Source organism: Eurytemora carolleeae, unplaced genomic scaffold (genome assembly GCF_000591075.1).
Source record: "Eurytemora carolleeae unplaced genomic scaffold, Eaff_2.0 scaffold854, whole genome shotgun sequence".
Classification (NCBI taxonomy): Eukaryota; Metazoa; Arthropoda; class Copepoda; order Calanoida; family Temoridae; genus Eurytemora; species Eurytemora carolleeae.
Window position 1 is genome coordinate 70,116 of NW_019396778.1, and position 23,560 is coordinate 93,675.

The 23,560-nt window shown below is 34.8% G+C and overlaps 3 protein-coding genes across 3 annotated transcripts in view; all 3 read left to right on the forward strand.

The window, feature by feature from the left end:
• LOC111708595 (uncharacterized) overlaps window positions 1-3,262 on the forward strand; it is a 15,935-nt gene extending 12,673 nt beyond the window's left edge. Inside the window, exons 13-14 of the transcript XR_002766694.1 lie at window positions 451-508; window positions 3,234-3,262. The gene's annotated coding sequence lies outside the window, so the exon portion shown is untranslated. The remainder of the gene's footprint in view (window positions 1-450; window positions 509-3,233) is intronic.
• An 823-nt stretch (window positions 3,263-4,085) lies between these two features.
• On the forward strand, window positions 4,086-6,546 carry LOC111708602 (max-like protein X). Its single transcript, XM_023482028.1, has 3 exons — window positions 4,086-4,196; window positions 5,105-5,215; window positions 6,367-6,546. The coding sequence occupies exons 1-3, from the start codon at window positions 4,086-4,088 to the stop codon at window positions 6,544-6,546; spliced, it is 402 nt and encodes a 133-aa protein (XP_023337796.1).
• On the forward strand, window positions 6,543-23,449 carry LOC111708603 (TBC1 domain family member 23). The gene is made up of 15 exons (XM_023482029.1): window positions 6,543-7,733; window positions 7,899-7,986; window positions 8,584-8,921; window positions 9,461-9,531; window positions 10,262-10,340; window positions 10,626-10,707; window positions 12,944-13,066; window positions 13,226-13,348; window positions 13,820-13,937; window positions 14,520-14,587; window positions 14,937-15,056; window positions 15,439-15,594; window positions 16,730-16,797; window positions 17,975-18,253; window positions 23,145-23,449. The coding sequence occupies exons 1-15, from the start codon at window positions 7,618-7,620 to the stop codon at window positions 23,215-23,217; spliced, it is 1,902 nt and encodes a 633-aa protein (XP_023337797.1). The 5' UTR covers window positions 6,543-7,617; the 3' UTR covers window positions 23,218-23,449.
• The last annotated feature ends 111 nt before the right edge of the window (window positions 23,450-23,560 follow it).

A 23,560-nucleotide genomic window follows, 5' to 3' on the forward strand; every position in this document is an offset into this window, starting at 1 on the left:
ACTCATGTACAAAATTGATAGGAGGGGGGGGGTCCAAAAATCGTATACTAGGAAATTACCAACGCTTGTATCCTATTCTTATTTAACTAACTAAAAAAGTAAATAGGAATGATTTATTTAGTTTCTGACTTCTGTTTTTATCTTTTTTTCTGTAGTCTTGATTATCATTTTTAAATTTAAACGATTTTTAGATCCATGTACTAAATTGATAGGAGGGGGGAGGTGAGTCCATAAATCGTATTTTAATAAATTTCCCATAATGGATTTTTAACCACTCAATTTAGCCGAAAATTGAAAGTTGTCTTTCGTATTTATTATAAAACATGAAAGTTCAGGAAGGACATGACAATAATCTCTGTAGTGTATAGGGGGTTGCGAGCGTTAATCAGCTGATTCCGGTCCTCCCAGAGAATTATTTTTTAAAATTTATATTGTTATATATTTCATAAGTGATGTCTAGTCAACTGAGCCCAGGGCTTGGAGATCACACGAGTGAAGAAGAGGATAGGTAAGAGTATAATGTCAAATGAATATTTATCAGGATGAATCAATATCGTAGCTTAAGTAAATTAGGAATAGATACAGACGTTTAAACGAGAATGGTTTACTAGGACTGCTAGGACTGAACCAAAGTAAAAATTGATCAAAAAATATCTATGCAATTCTCTAATGCGGGGATTAGATATGCAGTGACTCATGACTCATGGCCCCTTCAAGTGATTCGCCTCAAATTTTGACGTAGGAACTCGGTAGAACCACGAAATGTTCCTAGTCTGGTTTAAAGATCAAAGTTGAATAAGTTGACCTCATAAAGAAAACTTAGTTTTCCAGCTAAAGCTGGGTTTCCAAACTAGTTTAGTATAAAAAGATGCAACGGAAAGTAATGATAAAAAATAAGAATTGGTTTTTGAAAAGGAAAAGGGATTAAAACAGGTAACTGCAAAATTCAATTTTTGAAAAATCGGAGCAAAAGTGCACGCGCTTTTAGTTGAAATAAACGATTTTTTTCACACTTTCACAAGTTTTGCACCTTTAAAATTTTTTTTAATTTGCATCAAGACGCATGAATAAAGAAATCCCTAAATAGTTTTGCGTGCCCTAGAGCGTCAAGTCCCCGCGCGCGCGTGCATTTCACAGTTTTTCATGTCATAGTATAGGTAAATTACCTATACCATGACATGCAACATGAAAAACACGCGCGCGGGGACTTGAGGCTATAGGGTGCAAAACTTGTCAAGGATTACTTGTTTATTCGCGTCCTGATGCAAATTCAAGTTTATTTAATGGTGTAAAGCTTGTGAAAATGTAAAACAATCTTATTTTTCAACTAAAAGCGCGCACGCACACTTTTGCACCGATCTTTTTAAACTTGAATTATGCAGTTACAATACATATTGGAGACCTCACATGCAAAAAATCACAAAGTTATGTTTGAACGCTGTTTAAATTTTCCGGAGAGTAATCTGTGCCCCCCCCCCCCCTTAAGCGTAAAAAATAGATTATGTCTCAGTTTAAGGAAAGCATTATTTTATTAATCCTCCCCCCCCCCTGTATACGCCCTTGAATACTCCCGTTTGGTATATTGTTCATTTGAACTTTTGTTCGTTTGAACTCTTGACATGACCTCAATCCTGTCCGCCAGGAATATTTTATTTTCGCGCAAGGAATATTTTAGGACAATTATAACTAGTGCAAGAACAGAGCTGAAAACTTTAGAATGGGATATCCTTAATCCCGATCTGTTAACTTATCTGGAGATTAAGTTCATGAGGAGAACCAGCAATATTTAATCTGGAGATTAAGAAAAAGAGTGGATTAAGCATTAATCCTGATATCGACCATTCTAAAGCTTTCAGCTCTGGACTACTAAAATCTGTCCAAACGCGCCAATTTTTTTTCTGTAAATATTATTGCAATTGAAGGTTAGTGAAAATGAACATGCCCAGCAAAAAATATTTTCAAACGGACAAATTTTTCTTCTTCTGTAAATATTAGTGCAAATGAATTCTAACGAAAAATTTGTTTTAAACAGACTATTAATTTATTTAAATTAGTGCAATTGAACGTTAGTGCAAATGGACATTTTTTTTTCATTTGCATCTAAATATGTGCATATGGTCTAATACTATTTTATGGGAATTGTTGGTCAAAAAAAGATGCTATCTCATTTGGACTACTGCCGTTTGAACTATTGTTCATTTCAACTACTGCACGTGGGACCACGTGAGTAGTTTAAATGAACAATAGTTCAAACGAGTAAATATATTGCTCATTTGAACTATTTTTTAGTTCATTTGAACTATTTTCATTTGAACTATAAAAATATTATTAATGAAATAAACAAAAAATAGTTCAAATGAACATAAAAATAGTTCAAATGAAGAAAAAATAGTTCAAATGAACAAAAAAATAGTTCAAATGAACAAAAAAANTATCAGAATATCAGACTCAACCACCCCTAGCCAAGTAGAATCCAGACCACGCCTATCAGAATATCAGACTCAACCACCCCTAGCCAAGTAGAATCCAGACCACGCCTATCAGAATATCAGACTCAACCACCCCTAGCCAAGTAGAATCCAGACCACGCCTATCAGAATATCAGACTCAACCACCCCTAGCCAAGTAGAATCCAGACCACGCCTATCAGAATATCAGACTCAACCACCCCTAGCCAAGTAGAATCCAGACCACGCCTATCAGAATATCAGACTCAACCACCCCTAGCCAAGTAGAATCCAGACCACGCCTATCAGAATATCAGACTCAACCACCCCTAGCCAAGTAGAATCCAGACCACGCCTATCAGAATATCAGACTCAACCACCCCTAGCCAAGTAGAATCCAGACCACGCCTATCAGAATATCAGACTCAACCACCCCTAGCCAAGTAGAATCCAGACCACGCCTATCAGAATATCAGACTCAACCACCCCTAGCCAAGTAGAATCCAGACCACGCCTATCAGAATATCAGACTCAACCACCCCTAGCCAAGTAGAATCCAGACCACGCCTATCAGAATATCAGACTCAACCACCCCTAGCCAAGTAGAATCCAGACCACGCCTATCAGAATATCAGACTCAACCACCCCTAGCCAAGTAGAATCCAGACCACGCCTATCAGAATATCAGACTCAACCACCCCTAGCCAAGTAGAATCCAGACCACGCCTGATACTTTTCTTCATTAGATCCTTTGTTTTAATCTTTCTATTACAATGATTATTACAGTGATGGTCGTAGCTCTCTGAGTTATCGGGAAAGGCGGCGTGAAGCGCACACGGCTGCAGAACAGAAACGCCGGGATGCAATCAAGAAAGGATATGATACACTGCAAGCACTTGTACCTACATGTCAGCAGACAGATGCCAGCAGTCATAAGGAATACAATCTTACTGGAGTCTAAGTTAAAGTCTCCTTCTCCTCATTTTGTCTGAACAATTTTACCGGTGTTTTTTACACATTGCACAATGCACATGACGTTAACGTTGAAGCTGAAAAAGAAAAGAAACTTATAAGTGTCACCTCGCCATAATAAATGTCCAAAAAAAGTGTAACACGATAATTAACAAAAAGTTAATTCCAGATCTGAAAATGATTCGTTTTTTTTGGTTAATTAGCTTGCAATGACAGAATCTCAGAAAGAACCCATTAAAACTATAAATTTGATTTTAAAATATTTCTAATGCTAACCTGGTTTAAATGTTGTGTTTTATACCTTTATCTCGTATTCAATTTATAATTTTTAACGCGAGTTTTTTATTATTGTCGAATGCTTAGAAAGATTGATGTGGATCCGTATCCCCCCTGGAAACTATTGGACCCAGATCCAGTTTATAAACAATTCTTTACGATTTACTGATTTTTGTCTCTTATTTTATGCTGAAGCTTGATTAACCATTCAGAGAAAAGGACATTTTTGATAATATCTCATTTTTCCATGAAGTGTTTTGACAGGAAAAGGTTTTTTAACAGTTTTTAGTTGAAACTTTTGAGGATCCGGATCCAGAAAACCAAAATGTTATGGATCCGGATTCTACGTGCACTGCTCTTGTCCCCTTGCTGCTGTGTAAGACTGTATGCATGTGTGGGCAGGTGTCTAAGGCCGTTGTTCTACAGAAATCTATAGATTATCTTCAATATCTCTCCCAACAGAAGAAAAAGCAAGAAGCAGATTTAGCAACTTTAAAAAAGGTAAAAATATCTTTGAACCTGTAAGGTTTTAATGATTTTCCAAACTGGGGGGNGGGCATATGCTTATTGGTTATAGATCCTGACTGCCCCTTAAGATTGTGGGGGATAATTTTCCGTAACTCATGATCGATTTTTTTGTTGATAAAAACATCAGGGTAAAGGATCTGTAGAACGCCCCTCTTGGAAGCCCAGATCCTCAGTTGGAATATTTTTTAAGCGTTCACGGCATAAAGTTTATTGTTTTATTTTTTCTTGTAGTTTTGTCCAGTGAGTCCAGTACGCCATGAATAGTGAATTCAATATAAAGATATTGTCTAATACATGTGAACCGAAGCCATAGAGTTTATAGAAATAATCTAGCTTTATTCTTATTTTTGAATAATTAAGATTGGAAAATACACATATAGGAATTGTTCAGCGGCATATGAAAATTTTTCAAGAAATTCACCCCCCCCCTCTTCGGCCCGGGGTGGATAATTTTAAAACTACAGAGGGAAAAAATGCAAATTGTTCCGAGCTTTAATACCTAGTTCAAAACCCCTAGCATTAAAATCTCATTTATTTACTCATTATTTAATTACCTCCAAAAAAAATCTGGATATTCTAAGCCATCATTTTTGTGAGGAACAAGTCCATTTTGGAGGATTTCTCTTTGTCAAGAAGAAAAATGTTTTAATGAACTAGAGAATTGTTTTTGGAGAGAATACCAAGACCTTTATAATTCAGAATTTAGATTAATTCAGATAATCAAACTTTCTTGGTAACTATTTTTAAGGCTGCCCTTTTTTAGGTTTTTTTCCATTAATGAATTAAAGTATCATAATTTTACTTTGTTTTGAAATATGGAGCTTCAAATTAGTTCTGATATCAGTGTTCCCTCACTCCTATTTTGATTTGTTTATTATTAGGAGGTAGTTGCTTTGCAGATAATGCGCGCTAACTATGACCAGCTGGTCAAGGCGCACCAGCGCGCACCCCATATACCAGAAGATATTGTATCAGACGAAGCTAAATTCCAGGTAGAAAAACAGAAAAAAATAATCATGAACAAGTTTTACTCTTCACCAAATTATTTATCTTAAGAGTTTGTCAAGTTGAGAAATTGTTTTATTTTCGTTTATAAACATTTTTTTTCTTTTATAAAAAAGGGTGAAGTAATGTAAATTTTATTAAGAAACCCCGTAAGTTTCTAAGTCGTTCGTTTTTCAAAAATGTAGGAAACAAAAAAGAAAATAATCGCGTCATCAATTCTTTTCTTCGTAATTTTCCATTTTTTCTTAATCTATTCACATCTGGATAAAATTACGAGTTTAAATTACGTGAACTGGCTATTAAGATAATCGTGACTATATTTCTACCATGGAACTCTGGCCGGTCAGTGTTTATTTAATTAATCATGAAAAAAAACTACTTTTAGGTCTTTCAAATGCTTATGGATACGCTATTTCAATCATTTAATACTCAGGTTATTGTTTTTTTATTCGAGACAGTTTTCGCTGTTTGATTTATTGATTGATTGATTGCATTTGGAAGGTGGTTGTCTTTAGTCGAGTGCTTAGCATCCATTTAATTTTGATGCGGATCCGGATCCTGAATTCGCATTGGGAAAAATGGATTCGGATCCAGGTCATGAACATTTCTTCAATATTTGCGTACAGGGTTACCCACAAAGGATAAGACTTCAGACAAGATTGTACTGAATTTGTTTAGTCTGTTTTCTTGCATTTAGGGTTCCATGTAGGCCAAAATTGGCTTATTTTTGTGCTTAATAATTTTTTAAACCAACAAAATACTCAATTATACGGAGAAACCAAAAATTCTTCAAATCGGCCAATTTGGGTCGTCTTTGCAGTCTCATCCCTTGTGGGTAACCCTGTATTTTTAACGGAAATTTTTTTTTTAATTATTCATCTTTATTGTTATTTTTATACAAAATCCATCCAGAGAAATGGAAATTTTTTGATAATCTCTCTTTTTTTCAACAGTTCAGATTGGGTTTTAAATCTAGTAAAAGATGTTTGTTTGCCAGTTTGGTTGATATTTTACCCCTTAATCCGGACCCGTGGATCTGCACATTTTTGTAGGAAGCCAAAATATTGAGGATCCAACGGATCCGGATCTTGAGCACCGGTTTTTACGTAAATTGAACTATAGATGTTTGTTGATGTAGGTGTCGATGAACAACTTCGCTGAGTTGTCCGGGTGCGTGTTCTCCTGGATAGAGGAGCAGTGTAAGCCAGTGGATCTCCAGGAGATGATGGGAACCATCCTCCGGCAGGTTCAAAACTTTGAGGATGAGGATCAGCATCCAGATCCCGCCTATCAGAATATCAGACTCAACCACCCCTAGCCTAGTAGGATCCAGACCCGCCTATCAGAATATAAGACTTTACCACCCCCTAGCCTAGTAGGATCCAGATCCCGCCTATCAGAATATCAGACTCAACCACCCCTAGCCAAGTAGAATCCAGACCACGCCTATCAGAATATCAGACTCAACCACCCCTAGCCAAGTAGAATCCAGACCACGCCTATCAGAATATCAGACTTAACCACCTCTTATCAGAAGGTTCCAGGGCGAGCATATCTGACTCAATACTATTTCCTTTTATTTATAGGGAAACAAGAACATCGAGACATTACATACATTACATAAGGAATCATAAGGAAGTGAAATCTGCAAGAGACCCCATTGTGGGCCCCCCAGACCGCCCAGGCAGCAGGGTGCACAGCCCTGCCCCTGTTCTAACTAGACCTTTAAATCCCCATCTTCTACATACAATAACAGAAAATACTGCAATTGTACCAGAATGTTTGACCCCCATCATCTTCAACTTTAACACTGCAAAACTAGATCGATCGAATTTATAATGAACAATACTTGCCCAACGACTTATACAATTTATAAACTTTATTTTAAGCAATATTCACTTACTGTACATAATCCAATGAAAAATATTTTATATATATCTATTTTGTCATAAATAAGTGCCATGTTAATCAAAGAAGAAAATAATATATTTTATAATAATCTCAATTAAATTTTCAGACTGCTATTTTTTTACATACCAATATAACTGAAGTGTAGAATATAATAAATATTTAGAAAAGCCAACCCCACAGCTAAATTGGACACATGAGATTTGTATTTATGCAAAATTGTCTTGAAATTCAGTTAATCATTTTATATAGATGCAATGTTTAAATTTCGAATTTGTTTTTACATTGCCGTTTCATCAGTTTAAAAAAAGTCTAAAGAGGTTTGAGACGTCTCGGTTCTAGCCCTCAAATTTCTTGAATTTTTGTTATAATTGGGAAGATATTTTTGTTGTGGATTTTTGGGGAAACTATCGATATTTGGAAGTTATGTACCTCTCACCCTGCCTCACCGTTTTTTATATATTATAGTTTCAGATCTATAATGGATGACGGTGGGACAACCTGGATCCTAGAGCTAGAGGAAGCACTACTAGACGAGGTTCCTCCAGCTCAGCTCAAGGTTCTCCTGGCAGGCAGAGCTCTTCCCTCCTCACTCAGGTCTAAACCTGTATTTCATTTCTTAGGAGATAGGGACTCATTCTTAGAAAGTTAGTTTACATATGAGTTTTGGAACTAACTCAGTATCTTTTATATTTAAAAGATATTTTCTGTTTAGTACATAACTTGGCAAACTATAATTCACAAATTCTGTCAATTTTGTAGGACTGATGTTTGGAGTCATTGTCTAGACGTTAGCGGTAGAAAATCCAAGCTTGAGAAATTTGATGATGTTTATGATCATCCCGATCAGGTAAGACAAGTTCAAGATCATCTTCATTATTTGAGATAAGTTCATGATCATCAATATTAGGCAAGAAAAGTTCATGATTATCTTAATCAGTTGAGATAAGTTCATGATCATCAATATTAGGCAAGACAAGTTCATGATCATCTATATTAGGTAAGACAAGTTCATGATCATCATATTAGGTAAGACAAGTTCAGATCATCTAAATCAGGTAATACAAGTTCATGATCATCTATATTAGGTAAGACAAGTTCATGATCCACTAGATCAGGTGAGACAAGTTCAAGATCATCTGGATCAGATGAGACAAGTTCATGATAATCTAAATCATGTGAGACAAGTTCATGATCATCTTGATCAAGTGAGACAAGTTCATGATCATCTAGATTAGGTGAGACAGTTTCATGCTCATCTGGATCAGGTGAGACAAGTTCATGATCATCTAAATTATGTGAGACAAGTTTATGATCATCTTGATCAAGTGAGACAAGTTCATGATCATCTGGGACAGGTGAGACAAGTTCGTGATCAAACTAACTGAGGAAATGAATTTTGTTTTTACATACGTGTTGATTGATTGAAAATATACTTTTTTTGCAGGCTCAGATCCGCCAGGCGGCGCAGAAGTTCTCCGATATCCAGGCTGTATCCGAGGTTGAGAGTATACTCACAGTGTATCTCAAGGATACAGGAGCAAAGTTCCAGTCCAAATACGTCGACCTTCTCACCCCCATCACTAGGCTCAGTCTAACCAGGAACGAGAAGTACACTGTGTTCCAAACAATCCTGGAGAGGTTTGTTCCAGTTGAGAGTGATAATTCCGACTCAGCTCTCTACCATCTTTCCCGCCTTCTTCTTCTTTATCATGATCCACATCTCTGTAATCATATTGATTCATTGAAGATTAACTTTTCTGACTTTTCAACTTCTTGGTTTAGGTAACAGCATTGTTTTTTCTTGGAGCTATTCATTTTTTATATTGAACCTTCTAACCTTGCAGAATTCAGTCAAGACTAAATTATACGCAAAGTTCTCTTGGTTAATTATTAAGAGGGATTAATTACTTGTTCACGAGAGGGGAGGGGGGGCATAAAACGTAGTACTCTCAGGGAAATTTAACAGTGTATAAACATAACTCAGCATTGTCGTATGAGGCTGAGAAAATTTTATGCCCCCCCCCCCCCCTTAAGCAAAAGACATTTCCGTTGTCTACCGTATTCCCCGTTGAAAATATGAGACAAGTGGTCTATGAGTTATGATCGAACATACAAACAGAGACACTGATTATTTTTTATATATATTATTTTTGATTGCTGCAAGGCATTTAACATCATGTAAAGTAAAATCCTGAAATATTTTAAATGTTTTAATTTGAAGCTGATTATATATATATATTATGCATATATATATATAGATTCTTGCAACACCTCCATTAATTGATTAATATGCACTAGTTTTTATTTTCTCCTATTTTTAGTTCTCTTCTCTCTGGAGATCTTAGTCCGGAGATCAGTGAACAGCTGTGGGACCTTTATATTGTTAATTCAGGTAGATTGTTCTAGAAAAAGACTCCAAAACTTGAGAAACATAATCCTGACTTATAAGTAGTTTTGACACTTAACGAGGAAGGAAAGCCAACCACATCATTTTCTCATCCAAACCACCTCCTAAACCTCATCTATGCCTTTTTTTTAAATGGTCGAATCTAGAAAATTGTGACCAGTATTAAAAAAAAACCCGGAAACGTTAAGGCATAAATGAAATATTGTTTCGGATGAGAAAATGAGGAGAACGTCGTTCGGATGTATAAATGATGTGTTTGTCCTCTCTTCCCTTACTAGACACCTGATAACCTGCTTATCTCAGATTGAACCAGTAGTACACCCTTCCTTTATTCACAAATACCCAGAGCTGAAAACTTTAGAATTTAACAGCCGATAGCTTAATCTGATTATTAACTGTGGACACTTAAAATTGAGTTTTGCTTAATTCGCTCTTTTTCTCTCTCCTAAGATATCCCAACTGGATTCCGACCAATAGTTAAATAGCTCGCAAAATTTTATATTTCCCCGCTTCTGAATGGCTGTTCGGGATTCTGCAATCTGTATGCACCACCTCATTGGTTGAATTTAAAAATTTTATTGGATACAAACTGAAGAATAAAATAAACTTAAGTAGATCAAGCATTGATCTATCTACTTAAGATCAAGATCAAGCATTGATCTCGATATCCACAACTTCAAAAACTTCCGCACAGGTTTAAATTGTTTTGTTGCAGATGCTTGGTTAATATTCTTTATGGTTATCACGATGCTCGTCAACTGTCGGGATCATATACTTGAGATTAATAATGACAGGTAAATATGATTTCTCAATAGATTGAAGAGATCATTGAATACATAATAGTTCATATTTAATTAATTTTATAACATTGAACTGGCAATTAGTGGTTTGGTATGATAAACTTATCAAAAACCCAGCAATTTTATTGACGTAAAAAGAAAAGGCCCAGCATCATAATATTGATTGATTAATTAATTGTGTGATTTCCTGAGAAATAGATTGATAGATTGACTGATTGATTGATTGATTGGTCGATTTCCCCAAGAAACGGTGAATAGCATTTTTGTGAATGTTTTTAGAGAAGAGCTGCTTGCAAGATTGAAGAGATTGCCTGGTCAGATAGAAGCTGAAGATGTTCCAGACCTTGTTACTTTAGCTCAGGTACAGGAGTATATCATGCTAGCTAGGTTCCAGACCTTGTTTCTTTAGCTCAGGTACAGGAGTATATCATGCTAGTTAGGTTCCAGTCCTTGTTACTTTAGCTCAGGTACAGGAGTATATCATTCTAGTTAGGTTCCAGACCTTGTTACTTTAGCTCAGGTACAGTAGTATACCATGCTAGTTAGGTTCCAGACCATGTTACTTTAACTCAGGTACAGGAGTATCTCATGCTAGCTAGTTTCCAGACCTTGCTACTTTAGCTCAGGTACAGGAGTATATCATGCTATCTAGGTTCCAGACCTTATTACTTTAGCTCAGGTACAGGAGTATCTCATGCTAGCTAGGTTCCAGACATTGCTACTTTAGCTCAGGTACAGGAGTATATCATGCTATCTAGGTTCCAGACCTTATTACTTTAGCTCAGGTACATGAGTATCTCATACTAGCTAGGTTCCAGACCTTGCTACTTTAGCTCAGGTACAGGAGTATATCATGCTAGCTAGGTTCCAGACCTTGTTACTATAGCTCAGGTACAGGAGTATATCATGCTAGCTAGGTTCCAGACCTTGTAACTTTAGCTCAGGTACAGGAGTATACCATGCTAGTTAGGTTTCAGACCTTGTTACTATAGCTCAGGTACAGGAGTATACCATGCTAGCTAGGTTCCAGACCTTGTAACTTTAGCTCAGGTACAGGAGTATACCATGTTAGTTAGGTTTTAGACCTTGTTTCTTTAGCTCAGGTAAAGAAGTATACCATGCTAGCTAGGTTCCAGACCTTGTTACTTTAGCTCAGGTACAGGAGTATACCATGATAGTTATGTTTCAGACCTTGTTACTTTAGCTCAGGTACAGGAGTACATCATGCTAGCTAGGTTCCAGACCTTGTTACTTTAGCCCAGGTACAGGAGTATATCATGCTAGTTTGGTTCCAGACCTTGTTACTTTAGCTCAGGTACAGGAGTATATCATACTAGCTAGGTTCTAGACCTTGTTACTTTAGCTCAGGTACAGGAGTATATCATGCTAGCTAGGTTCCAGACCTTGTTACTTTAGCTCAGGTACAGGAATATATCATGTTAGCTAGGTTCCAGACCTTACTACGTTAGCTCAGGTACAGGATTATATCATGCTAGCTAGGTTCCAGACCTTGCTACTTTAGCTCAGGTACAGGAGTATATCATGCTAGCTAGGTTCCAGACCTTGTTACTTTAGCTTAGGTACATGGTTTCACAATAAACATGGGAATTAATTGACGACTTTCATATCGTCTTTAATCCATTCGGCATTTTTTCATGAACACAATTATTGCAGTATTCCAGCTTACACATCTAATATATAAAACGCCTGGTCTTGAGATGTTCAAAATTGAGACAGAGGAGCGGAAAAACAGAAAGAGCAAACAGTATGATGGATAGATCAAGAGGATCGATTCTTCCGATCCCAGAGAGATCGATCTCGTATAAACTCAGAAAATGTGAAAATGAAGGTTTTCGTTTTTTTTTCTAATTACGACAATTTTCCTTTCAATATTATAATTCCTATACAAGGCTAAGTTTTATTTCGTTAAAGCCTCGAACTGCATAATTTTTTCTTCTAATCCGGAATTTTATATAGTGCAGAGCTGTATTTTTGTTTTATTAAGCAAATTTGGTTTATGGCACTTTTTGCATCCTAATAGACAAATGATAATCAATCAGGTACAGGCGTATCTCATGTTAGCTAGGTTCTTATGAAAATAAATATCTTTACTATGATTTGAGAATACTTGGAAGCCCCATGTCGTCGGAACCTATGGGATAATTTTTTTAACTTTAAACCATTGAAGCCTGGAGTTATTAATTGGTGCTTAGAGATGTACTTTAAGTGCGGTGAGATGGATTAAGAGTCTGAAGAAATGTTTTAAAAAGAGTTAAGAGTTTTTTAATCGGTTTATGATTTTTCGAGACGAACCGCTAGTTTTGCTTGAAAAACAAAACGAGGATATGTTAGTTTTGCTTGAAAAACAAACCGAGGATATGTTAGTTTTACTGAAAAACGATAGATTAAAAAAGTAAACACAGTTTAATAATGTCATATTTCATATAAGATATTTTTGGTATAAGGGGTTTCGACCTTAAATTATATTTTTAAATAATCGTTTTTGTTCGTTTGTTTTTCTACGTTTTTACAGTGGTGTATACTGTAGTGTATACTAAATAACCACGTCAGTTTACCTCAGGGTTTTTGTAATTTAGGTTTGGTCAGCTCGAACTCCTAGCTCATTCAAAAGCAAGTATTATCACACAATCTTCACAGCCCCTGACCCGGCTAGTGAGATGGAGGTCAAATCTATTTTGTGTCTTCCGGTCAGTCCTCAGGTAGAATTCTAGTAATTTAATAGCCGTAGTACACTTCAGTAATAGTGTACTTGTTTTTTAACAATTGTAATTAGTAATTTCAACCAAAAATAAAGATTTTAGCGATTTTTCAAAAGATTCGCGTTCAAAACTTTTTACAATTTCTCTTTTTAATTGTAGGAGGTGGTGAGCAGCGAACTTGTGAATTCTCAATTTTTTGTTGTTGATTGCAGACCTGCAGAACAATATAATTCAAGCCATTTATCCAGTGCCTTCCATCTAGACTGCAGTCTTATGCTCCAGGTAAAATCTTTAAAAAGATGCTTTTTTTCATTTGTTACAACAAATATTTTTTTAAATATAAGTATTAATATTATTTTCCTTATTTTAAATATGTTTTTTTTTTCTTAAGCCCTTGTTTATTTTTATCCAATCGATTGTTCTTGGCTTAGACATAACATATCTACAGGGTGAGTCATATTGCTAAATACTCTATACTAATTTACGTTTTGATACAAGTCCCCTGGGAGGGAATATAGAAAAGGGGTTTAATGGATCTGAATCTAAACCAGTTTTAGTGATATTGCTTTTCTTGTGTTTTTGGGTTTTTCATTAAAGTTTATTTTTTTAGCGAATTCTTTCTTTTTGACATTTAAATTAATTAATGAACCGGATCGCGGTGCCCATCTATGTTTCGGCGGCTATGAGCGCCGACCCACTATTGCACCAAATGCAAGGTTGTTCGATAATAATAATAATACGAGTTAACTTCAGGATCCGACTCAGTTCAGTACAGCCTGCTCAGCTCTTCTAGGGTTCCATCAAACAGCAGTGCTTGGGGGTCAAGGAGAACATCTTGTATTCCTGGAAGAGGGAAGGGGATACAAGAGAGGCCGGATAATTTCTTTACCTACAATAACACGATTTTTCTTTCTTTTGTCATATTTGTCATTTTTTTCCTGTTCACCCCTCAATGTCTTTTTTATTCCTTAGTAGCACCTTCTAATTCTTCTCCTGCTTTTATCTCACTAATTATCTAGGGACACAATTTCAATAAATCAGCGGATTCACTTCTTTTCTTTTTTTAAATTTTCCTTCATATTTGTAATTATTCCATTCTTCCCTGATCCTTGATCTTCTCTTGTTTACTCGGATTCTTATTACTTCTTTATTGTTTGTTTGTCTAAATAATGGTTTTTATCAATGTTCTTTAACTACATTCAGCCCCGAACTGAAAATGTCGTTAGAAACACCAATATACGTTGGAGCTTTCTAAAATGTGCTCTGCGAGATATATAGGATATTTAAATTATTATGGCAGGGTTTGGTCCAATCAGTTCAACAACTTTTATATTTTAGACAATCTAGAAATTACTTAATTCTTAGGTAATTCAGAAAAGTTTGGAAAAGAAAGTTTCATAAAGAATTTTTCTTAAATCTTGAATGTTGCTTTCTAAACGGTTTTCGTTGAAAGCCGTGAGTGATTCAATCTGCAGAAGTTTAACAGAACAATCTTCAGAACACTCTAAAGACAAATATCTAGTTTTAAGATGAGACTTATTCAGAGGGCTATTCCCAGGGGGGTTATGGAGGCTAAGCCCCCCCCCCTGTATCAATGAAATTTATGATTTCCGGGGTTTTTTGAGCCAAAACAGGTTCTGAGCACCCCCTAGACAGAATGTAAGCCTTCTGAACAAATTTCTAAATACGCTTTTAACTCATCCGAATTAAAAGCACGTCTGAAGTCGTCTTTTGTATAGGTTTTTGTTGAGAAATCGCTTTTTTTAAGGCTTAATGAAAGCAAAATTTTTAGTGTCTTGAATACCTTAAATTAATGCTACGTAGATAAAAGACGACTTTTTAGTTTTTTCTCTACTTTCTGTTTTTATAGGTGGAGGACAACATGAATATGGCAGTTTCTAGGTTCCTCCAACAGCATACCAAGTTCACCTCTATCCTGGAGGGAGGTTTCCCCTCCCTACACTCAAATACATCCAGTATTCAGACTAAGGTACAAAATATTAAATAGATAAACTTAAACCCAAAAAGATGAAAATCTGTGAAATAAATATTGCATTATGCTTCATAAAATAGAATATATAATACCATAAAAATAATTGTTTGGATAAATTCTGGGGTTTTGTAATTTTATCCTCCGCGTGGCTTCTCGGGATTTTTCGATCAACGTACCTAAATAACCTTTTTCTCAATAAGAATTTACCTTTACTAATATATTTATGGCTGCTGCTTAATATGTAGATATATGTATACTTTACAAACAAGCACGAGAAATGCCATGATATGTCCTATTTTTGAAGGGTTGAACCTAACCGCATTGTGAAATGCAAGGTCGGTTAAAAATTCTTAAACGATCCTTTTTAACTCGTGTTTAGGCTCCTGAGGAGAAAACAGGAGGAGGTAAACCGGGAGAACCTGGTAAACTAGGTTTACTCAAGGATAATCTCAAAACCAAGTCGGAGAATATTAAATCCAGTCTCCTCAACTATATTTATAATCCTCAACCTCATGTCAGTCATATTCACAGGAACATAATATTTTAAACTGAAACCAACTCCCCGCCATTTCAGGATATTTTATTTCTTTTCCTTTATACCGAGTAATGAAAAAATGTCATATTGAGAATTTTAACTCAAAATATCAAAATTCAACAGAAGTATTGTTTGAAAAGCATTTCCTCCTCCCCCTTTGTCAACAATTATTTTTCCTCTTTAGGATAAAGGAAATAGGAATAAGAACAATCTAATATGGGCAATGTTTTCTTTAAATCATTTCCCCGTTCCCTTAATCTACAAATTTTTTTTTTGCAGTTAGGAAAAAGATAAAGTGATTAAAGTAGGAAGGTTTGCATGGAGAAACGAGAATGTTTTAATTTTAAAGGGTTCTGTAAAGGAAATCTAAAGGGGGAATAGGCTGAAACCTGTACCAACTGATTTTAAAAAGAAAATAAAAAAAAATATATATTTTTGTGGTCTGGGCCAGGTTCGTACGGAGCTTTCTTTCCGTTTTTTTTTGCATATTTTATTTTCAAATTGCTCTAGCTTCAAAAGTTATGATCGCTGATCCGAAATTTTAGTTAGAAATAAAACCTACGACTAACAGCTTATGATTTAAAAAAAATCAAAAATCTTTTTTCATACTTTATGAATGAATGAAAATGAGACGTGAAAAATCGAAAATTTGAAAATTCCAGGAAATCGATCTTCGGCTTACGCTCAAATAATTGGTTGTAACGAAAAAAGTATGAGGCCTAGAAGGAATAAATTTACATCATGAAATAACTGAAATATAGAGCTTTCTAATGACACCTTGATTGTCAAATTTGAACGAAAATTGTTCCTCAGTAACTAATACCCCTACTGCACAGTTTTTTCTGGGATACCCTGTGGCCTGTATACATTTTCGTAAAAATCTGACATAGTTTTATAACAATTTCTCGAGACAGGAACATCAGATAGAACTTTCATGGGTCTCGATTAACTCCTAAAATGCTTAGGTTTTAGCCTACCCCCTTTCATTTTTCCTTTACAGTCCCTTTAAGGAAGATTGATTTTGCGGTGTAAGGACTTTAGGGAAATAGTATTTTATTTTTTCGGTATAAGTTTTAGGACGGGAGGGAGAGGGAGGGGTTTTGGATATTCTATAATATTATTATGTACTAGGAACTCTAAACAGTACAAGGGTACGGGAGATGTATTCTGCTTGGATGAGGACGAGGATGAGGAGGGGATAAGGTGAGATAAACGGTCCCCCCTCTCATTATCCCTTATTATCCTTGAAATTTGCTTTTTTGGTGAAAATAATTATTCTGTTAGGAAAATGTAATATATTTTTAAGGAAAGTATTCGTACTTTGTTCAGAAAGTAAATTTAGTTTTCAAGTAAAAAAATGAATGAATTTTTTGAGAAAAGCTATGACAAACCTTACTGAAACTTCAAATTTTCTGTGTTTAGTAGTTGGAAATATATATAAAAGTTCGATTATGAGTGAAGTTTCTTCTACTTTGTCCCTAAAATCCCTCTGCAAAGTCCTCTCTTGTGCAGAATATTTATTGATGTTGTCCTGCATCTGTTTATTTGCATTGCAACCTGAAACTGGATTACCATCTCTGATTTTATCCTCTGTTATGTAAATATAACGTCAACCATCATATTTTAGATATTTAAAAATTTAAACTTTAAAAATTCACGTTTTATGATTTTTTAGGCTTTAAACTGTCAAAATTGAAATTCAAACTTTGGTTAACAGCGAATTCTTGAAAGTTCGGTTTTTATGTTGATTTTGTGTCGTAACTTATTTTTCTAAAAAAATTTACATATCCAACAAACTAAATAATCCAACACCATGTAAACATACTGGCAAAATGAATATGATTTATGATTTTAAGAAAAATTAATTAATTAAAAAAATAGGTTTTTAGAGAAATAAAAGGTTGATTAATAGCAGTGCTTAGGATCCATTTAATTTTGATCCGGATCCTGGATCTGCACTAGAAAAAAATTGCTCCAGATACGGATCCGGATCCAGATCCAGGTCATTTCTTAAGATTTACTGAGTTTTTTTTTAACAAAAAATAATTTTCAAATTTGTGTTTTATTTTTTCGCTTATTTTTATTCTAAAACTTGATGAACCATTCAGAAATGAGGAAATTTTATAATCTCTCTTTTTTTCAAAAGTTCATAGTTATGTTTTAGGAGTAAAAAAGTTGTTTTTGCAGTTTTTGGTTGATATTTTTCCCCTTGAATCCGGATCCGTGGATTCGCATATTTTTGCGGATCCGGATCCAGGATACCAAAATCTTGGGGATCCAACGGATCCGGATCCTAAGCACTGATTAAAAGAATCTCAATCTTTTTTCTCCTCCTTATTGATGTCCTCTATTATTATGTCCTGAATATGATTTTATTTAGGACACTTGAGGACGTGAAGAGAAATGTGGACACTGTCCACCTAGCGGATTGTCAGAGGGTAAGTGAGACAGGACAGCTGACCAACTGCTTCCTTCTCCTCACCCGGACCCACCTCACCACCCTTGTCAACGGAGGGTCGGAGGACAAGCTGGCCACCGTCTCCTCCCACCATCTCTCCACTATTGTGAAGATTACGAGTAAGAAGAGGCAGCCGGAGGTTATCACGTTTAAGTATGGAACCAGTAACAAGGAGGAGGTCACAGTATTTGACATGGACAGGTAAGATCTCATTTAAAATAACTATTTATAATACTATATTTGGTTTCCAGTGTTATAGATAGTTAAGTCCTAAAAATGTACAGTACTTCGTGTCGAAATAATAGTGTTTACCCCCTATGACCTCAGTTCTTTGGCCGTCTATTGTTTATCGCTTTAATATTTCGCTAAAGCTTGGGAGAAAATACAAAATATAAATGAAAGATATTTAGCCTTTACTTAGTTATACGTTTTAAATTCTCTGTATAAGAACTACAAATGCAGGGAACAGTAGTTACAAATTAAGTTTTTAGCCCATTTCTGACAGTGGTTAAAATGGGCAAAATCGCTTTCTGGAATTAATTTTCCCTGAAATGTTAAGAAGTTATAAAATAAATCTATGTAAACTCTGATGTACAGCATAGACCTTTTACAAATAACCTCCTAGAGTCCGTAGGAGAGTTCTTTTCATCGAGCAGAGGTAAACAGCCTTCTAGAATCCGTTGAAATGGAAGAGTTTCATTGAGTAGAGGCAAAGAACCTTCTAGAATCCGTTGAAATGGAAGAGTTTCATTGAGTAGAGGCAAAGAACCTTCTAGAATCCGTTGAAATGGCTAAGAGTGATTTTCATTGAGCAGAGGCTAAGATCTTTCTAGAATCCGTAGAAATGGAAGAATGCATTTCATTAAGCAGAGACAAAGAACCTTCTTGAATCCGTAGAATTAGGGAGTTTCATTAAGCAGAGGCAAAGAACCTTCTAGAATCCATAGAATTAGAAGAGTGCTTTTCATTGATCAACAACAATAAACTTTCTAGAATCTGTCGAAATAGGAAAGTTTCATTGAGCAGATGCAAAGAACCTCCTGGAATCCTTAGAAAAGGGAGAGTTTTTTTTAAGGAGAGGCAAAGAACCTTCTAGAATCCGTAGAAATAGGAGAGTTACATTGAGCAGAGGCAAGAAACCTTTTAGAGTTGGTATAAATAGAAGAGTGATTTTTATTACGTTTGTACTTTAGAAGCGAGAAATTTCTGTTTTTTTCAGTTTAATAACTTTTTTCTGTTGTTCGGCTAATCCCTAACTGTCATGTCTTTGTCTTCTGTTAAAGGCACGAAACGTTTAATTTGAATTGACTCTCCATTGAGTCGCATGTCCGATTCATAATAATACCATTAAACGCATTGTCTGATCAAGTGTGAATTAGATATTCATTTTAGATACTCATTCTTATCATTTATGGGTTGTAGATCTAAAAGTGTCTTGCGCATTTTATTTTTCATATACTATGGAGAAACAAACGAATAAAACACTTATCAAGCTAGAAAACCGACAATATCATTAACATTTTTGATCAGATTAAGGTTTCGTGGCTACCATTGGGAATCGGCAATCCCCTTCTTTAAATGATGGGTCACTTCAAATATCAACAACAGTCCCTTTAATTAAGAAATTTTCAGAACATTTATTAATTTTGTTTTTGTCAAGGTTTGAAGTTTTAGTCTAAAAATTTAATCAACTGGGATTAATTAGTGTTAACACTGTGTCCAGATGGGGGGAATTTTCTCTCCGGTGTCACGTTAAATAAGGCCCGGGCGTTATATTTGGTCCGGGTGAGTGTTACATGTGAAATCCATGTACAAAATTTATGGGAGGGGGAACCAAATATAACGCCCGGTCTGGATGTAACGCTACACCTGAGCTCGGATAGATATTTACTTATATAGTAGGCACACGCTTTTAAAGGGAGTGCTCGAGAAAAATGAAGGGTGTTGAGCTGAATCCTTATCTAATTCAAATTCGATCTATACTAATTTTACTTTTGTCTGTTGAAAACGCATAAAAATTTAGAATGAACAACTGAAAACTGAAACTGATGTACAATCCTAGAAATTTTGTTATTTTTGAGCATCTGGGAAAAGTAGGGGTCTTGTAAAACACACTCTTTGGAATCTTTTATGCACTCGTTTTGAAAGAAGATGTAGGTTTAAAGTTTATTTTCATCTCTCAACACGGTGAAAAACTAAAAATACAAAAATTAGTTTTTAATAAAATAAATTAAAATTTTGTTCCAAGCTTTTATATTTCAAAAACTTACTCTGATGCGATCTTTGAGGTGTTTTAATGCTCTTCTTAGATCTTGCTTAATAGTTAGTAGAAAGCAGTTGAGGTATCAACACCTCCTCTCTCTGAGAGAAAGCATGCAAAAGGCTTGCAAATATATTCAGGACTAGGGCCGCAACCCTTTTTACTGTCAACAAGAATGGGTTCACACCCTTTGCTAATAGTAGATGTCAAAGTCTACTACAGACAACGAGTATGGGTTCACACCCTTTGCTAGTGGTAGATGTCAAAGTCTACTACAGTCAACGAGAATACATTGCTACTTTTGTTGAATCAATATGTATTCATAAGTTCAATGAATGCATTCCTGAAAATGTTTTGATTATTTGAGTGCTGACTAATTATCTACTTGTAAATGCACAATGAATGTATTCTTAGTTGAGTTTTCAATATGTATACTTTGTTTCAACAAATACGATCAAAACAAATTATCAAACAATATATTTTTAATTGGCTCATAATAAATTTTCTTTTGTGTTTTATTTTAAGCTGAACCATCATGCATTATTATTTTGTATTTTGTGTTTGAAAATAAATACTATAACTATAACTATATTCTTGCCAAATTATTCTCCGATGGTTTTGAATAGCTTGAAGATTTCAGGATTGCTTTGCTCAGGGTTATCTTTACATCTTAGGAGTTTCGTACAGAATTAATCCTTATTGAGATCTGATGTTGGTTTAGATCTTGGATTAGTTTTAACTGGATTAGCTCCAGGTATAGCTTTAAGCTAACTCCAGGTTCAGCTTCAACTCCAACAATAGGTCCAAATCCTACTCCAGAGAAGGTTTATTTTCAGGTATAAATCAGGGTTGGATAATCTTAGGTTCAGCTCCAGGTAGAATTAACACTGGGGCTCTGGTTCTAAGGTTACTTTCAGGACAGGTTCCGCTCTGGTACAGGTTCTAGTTGGGATCAGGGGTGAGCCTTATCACAATCTTCTAAGTTTCACATATCTTAGACTTTAGGTTTGGTTCTTGTTTCTCAGTATCCACGTAAATAAATCTTGGATCTGCAGGTTGGTTTACTCTTATATCAGGTCTCCTTTCCTTCAGACAAGTCTGATCGTTCTCTGGATGACTTTTCTTCTTTATCTCCAATTGTATCAACTTAACACTCCTTCATATATCTTCTTTAACTGTATTCACCTTCTTTCTAGAGATGGGAAGAGTTGAAGAGAAGTTTAGACTTTTTCTCCTTAATCTCCCATTGTTCTGCAACAATATTCATTTGCAGGACCATTTTGAGTTTTTTCATAAAAGCTTGGAACATTACAATAAAATTGGTAAATTTAAATTAAGACCAAACATTTAAAACATTTTCCTTTCTTTTTATAAAATATACAATAGATCAGCCATTTTAATCAAAACACATATATCTATTTGCTGTCATATATTCATTAGATAGACTTCTAAGCTTGAAGTTTATTTTGAGTTGAAATTGTCCATCCTTGAATCTTATTTTCATCTTGTTCTGGTTCCTGCAGTCTGATCCTTAAATAGTTAAAGGTTTTACAACTGAGTCGAGTAAGCTAAAAGAAACTTATTCAGATGACCCCAACCCGCTCCCCGCCGTCTCCTCAATTGAAATTGACAAGGGTATAATTTATGGTTTTAAAAACATTTTTTACACCTCATTAAACATTTATCATTCTTTTCAGAGGGTTAACTATGTAGAAGATGAACACTTAACATTTAAATATTTTATCGTGATATGATATTAGTATAAAATTAAAATATTGATTTTTTAATCCTCTAAAAATTAAATATCAAATTTTAAATTCTAATATTTAATATTTTTCATTGTTTTTAATAAAATCAACACTAGGTTATTTTTTACATCGATTATTTTGTTTAAAGCTCGCATATACATAATTAGATCTATATACAATTTCACATTTAATCATCATTAAACCTAATGACATGAAGTTTATTATTATAATAGCTGCAGCAGTTTAAATTTTTAGTTTCAATTATTCACGTCATGTTTCTCCTGGGGGAAAGAAAAGTTATGTTTTGAAATGTTTATTTCTCAATTTTGAATTAATTTACTATTTTTGACAAAAATAAAAATTTTCAATGATTTTGAATAGTAGAATTTACATGAATAAATTTCTCATGAAACTACCACGTTTGAAGAAAAAAAACTTGAAAACGGGACTTCAAATCATTAGTACAATATGTGTTAATACATCATACAAACTTATATTTTGTAAACATACATGGATTTAATGAAAATGATTTCTTCTATATATATATGAATAATCAAATAATCACAACTGTACATGGGTTCCTGTGGATTATTCATCAATAAACATTGAACAGCTGGTATGTTCTGTGCTTAGTTTTATCATTACATGCTATATCTAATCTGACATGAAATAACTTGTTACAGCTGGAATCATTTGTATTGGAGGAAGTGTGTGAATTTGCAAACATTTTATAAGGATAACTCGGTATGTGAAATTCAGCTGTCGGATTTTTTGGAAACAAAACCACATTACGCGCGCACCGACCACATTACACAGACACGACCACATTACCCACACACGGCCACATTACGCACACACGAACTCACTCACATTACGCAGTACGCACACACGAACACATTCACACACACGACCACACAACATACACACGACCACTTTACTCACACACAGCCAATTTACTCACACACAACAACATAAGACACACACGACAACATTAGGAAAATTTAAGATGCGGTACCTAAAGAAAACCCGTTTATCAATCAATGAAGCAATCCTTATTGTAATTATTATTAATCTTATATTTTAGGTTTTTTATTCCAACTGCAGGGAAAGTGACCTCCATGGTAAAACAACAAATTGAAAAGCTGAAGGACTCCTAGAATCCACTAAAGGACTCCTAGAACTCACTAGAGGACTCCTAGAACAAACTACTGGACTCCAAGAACCAACGAAAGTACTTACAGTTAAATCTAGGACAGCTTGAAAAAAAGAGTTTGAATAAGAACACTTTTTCTCGTTGTATCTTTAAATTAGAGTGTTTAAAGATTTGCCATTTTTTATTCAAAGTAATATTCCAATGTCGTCTAGAATTTTGAGGATTTAACAAAATTATTTTATTAAGTGTTATTAATTTTTAAATTGACATATCCTTTATCCATCCAACCATCTAGATTTGGTTTACAAATTTTATTAAAAAATTCCATTGTTATATATTTTCTAGTC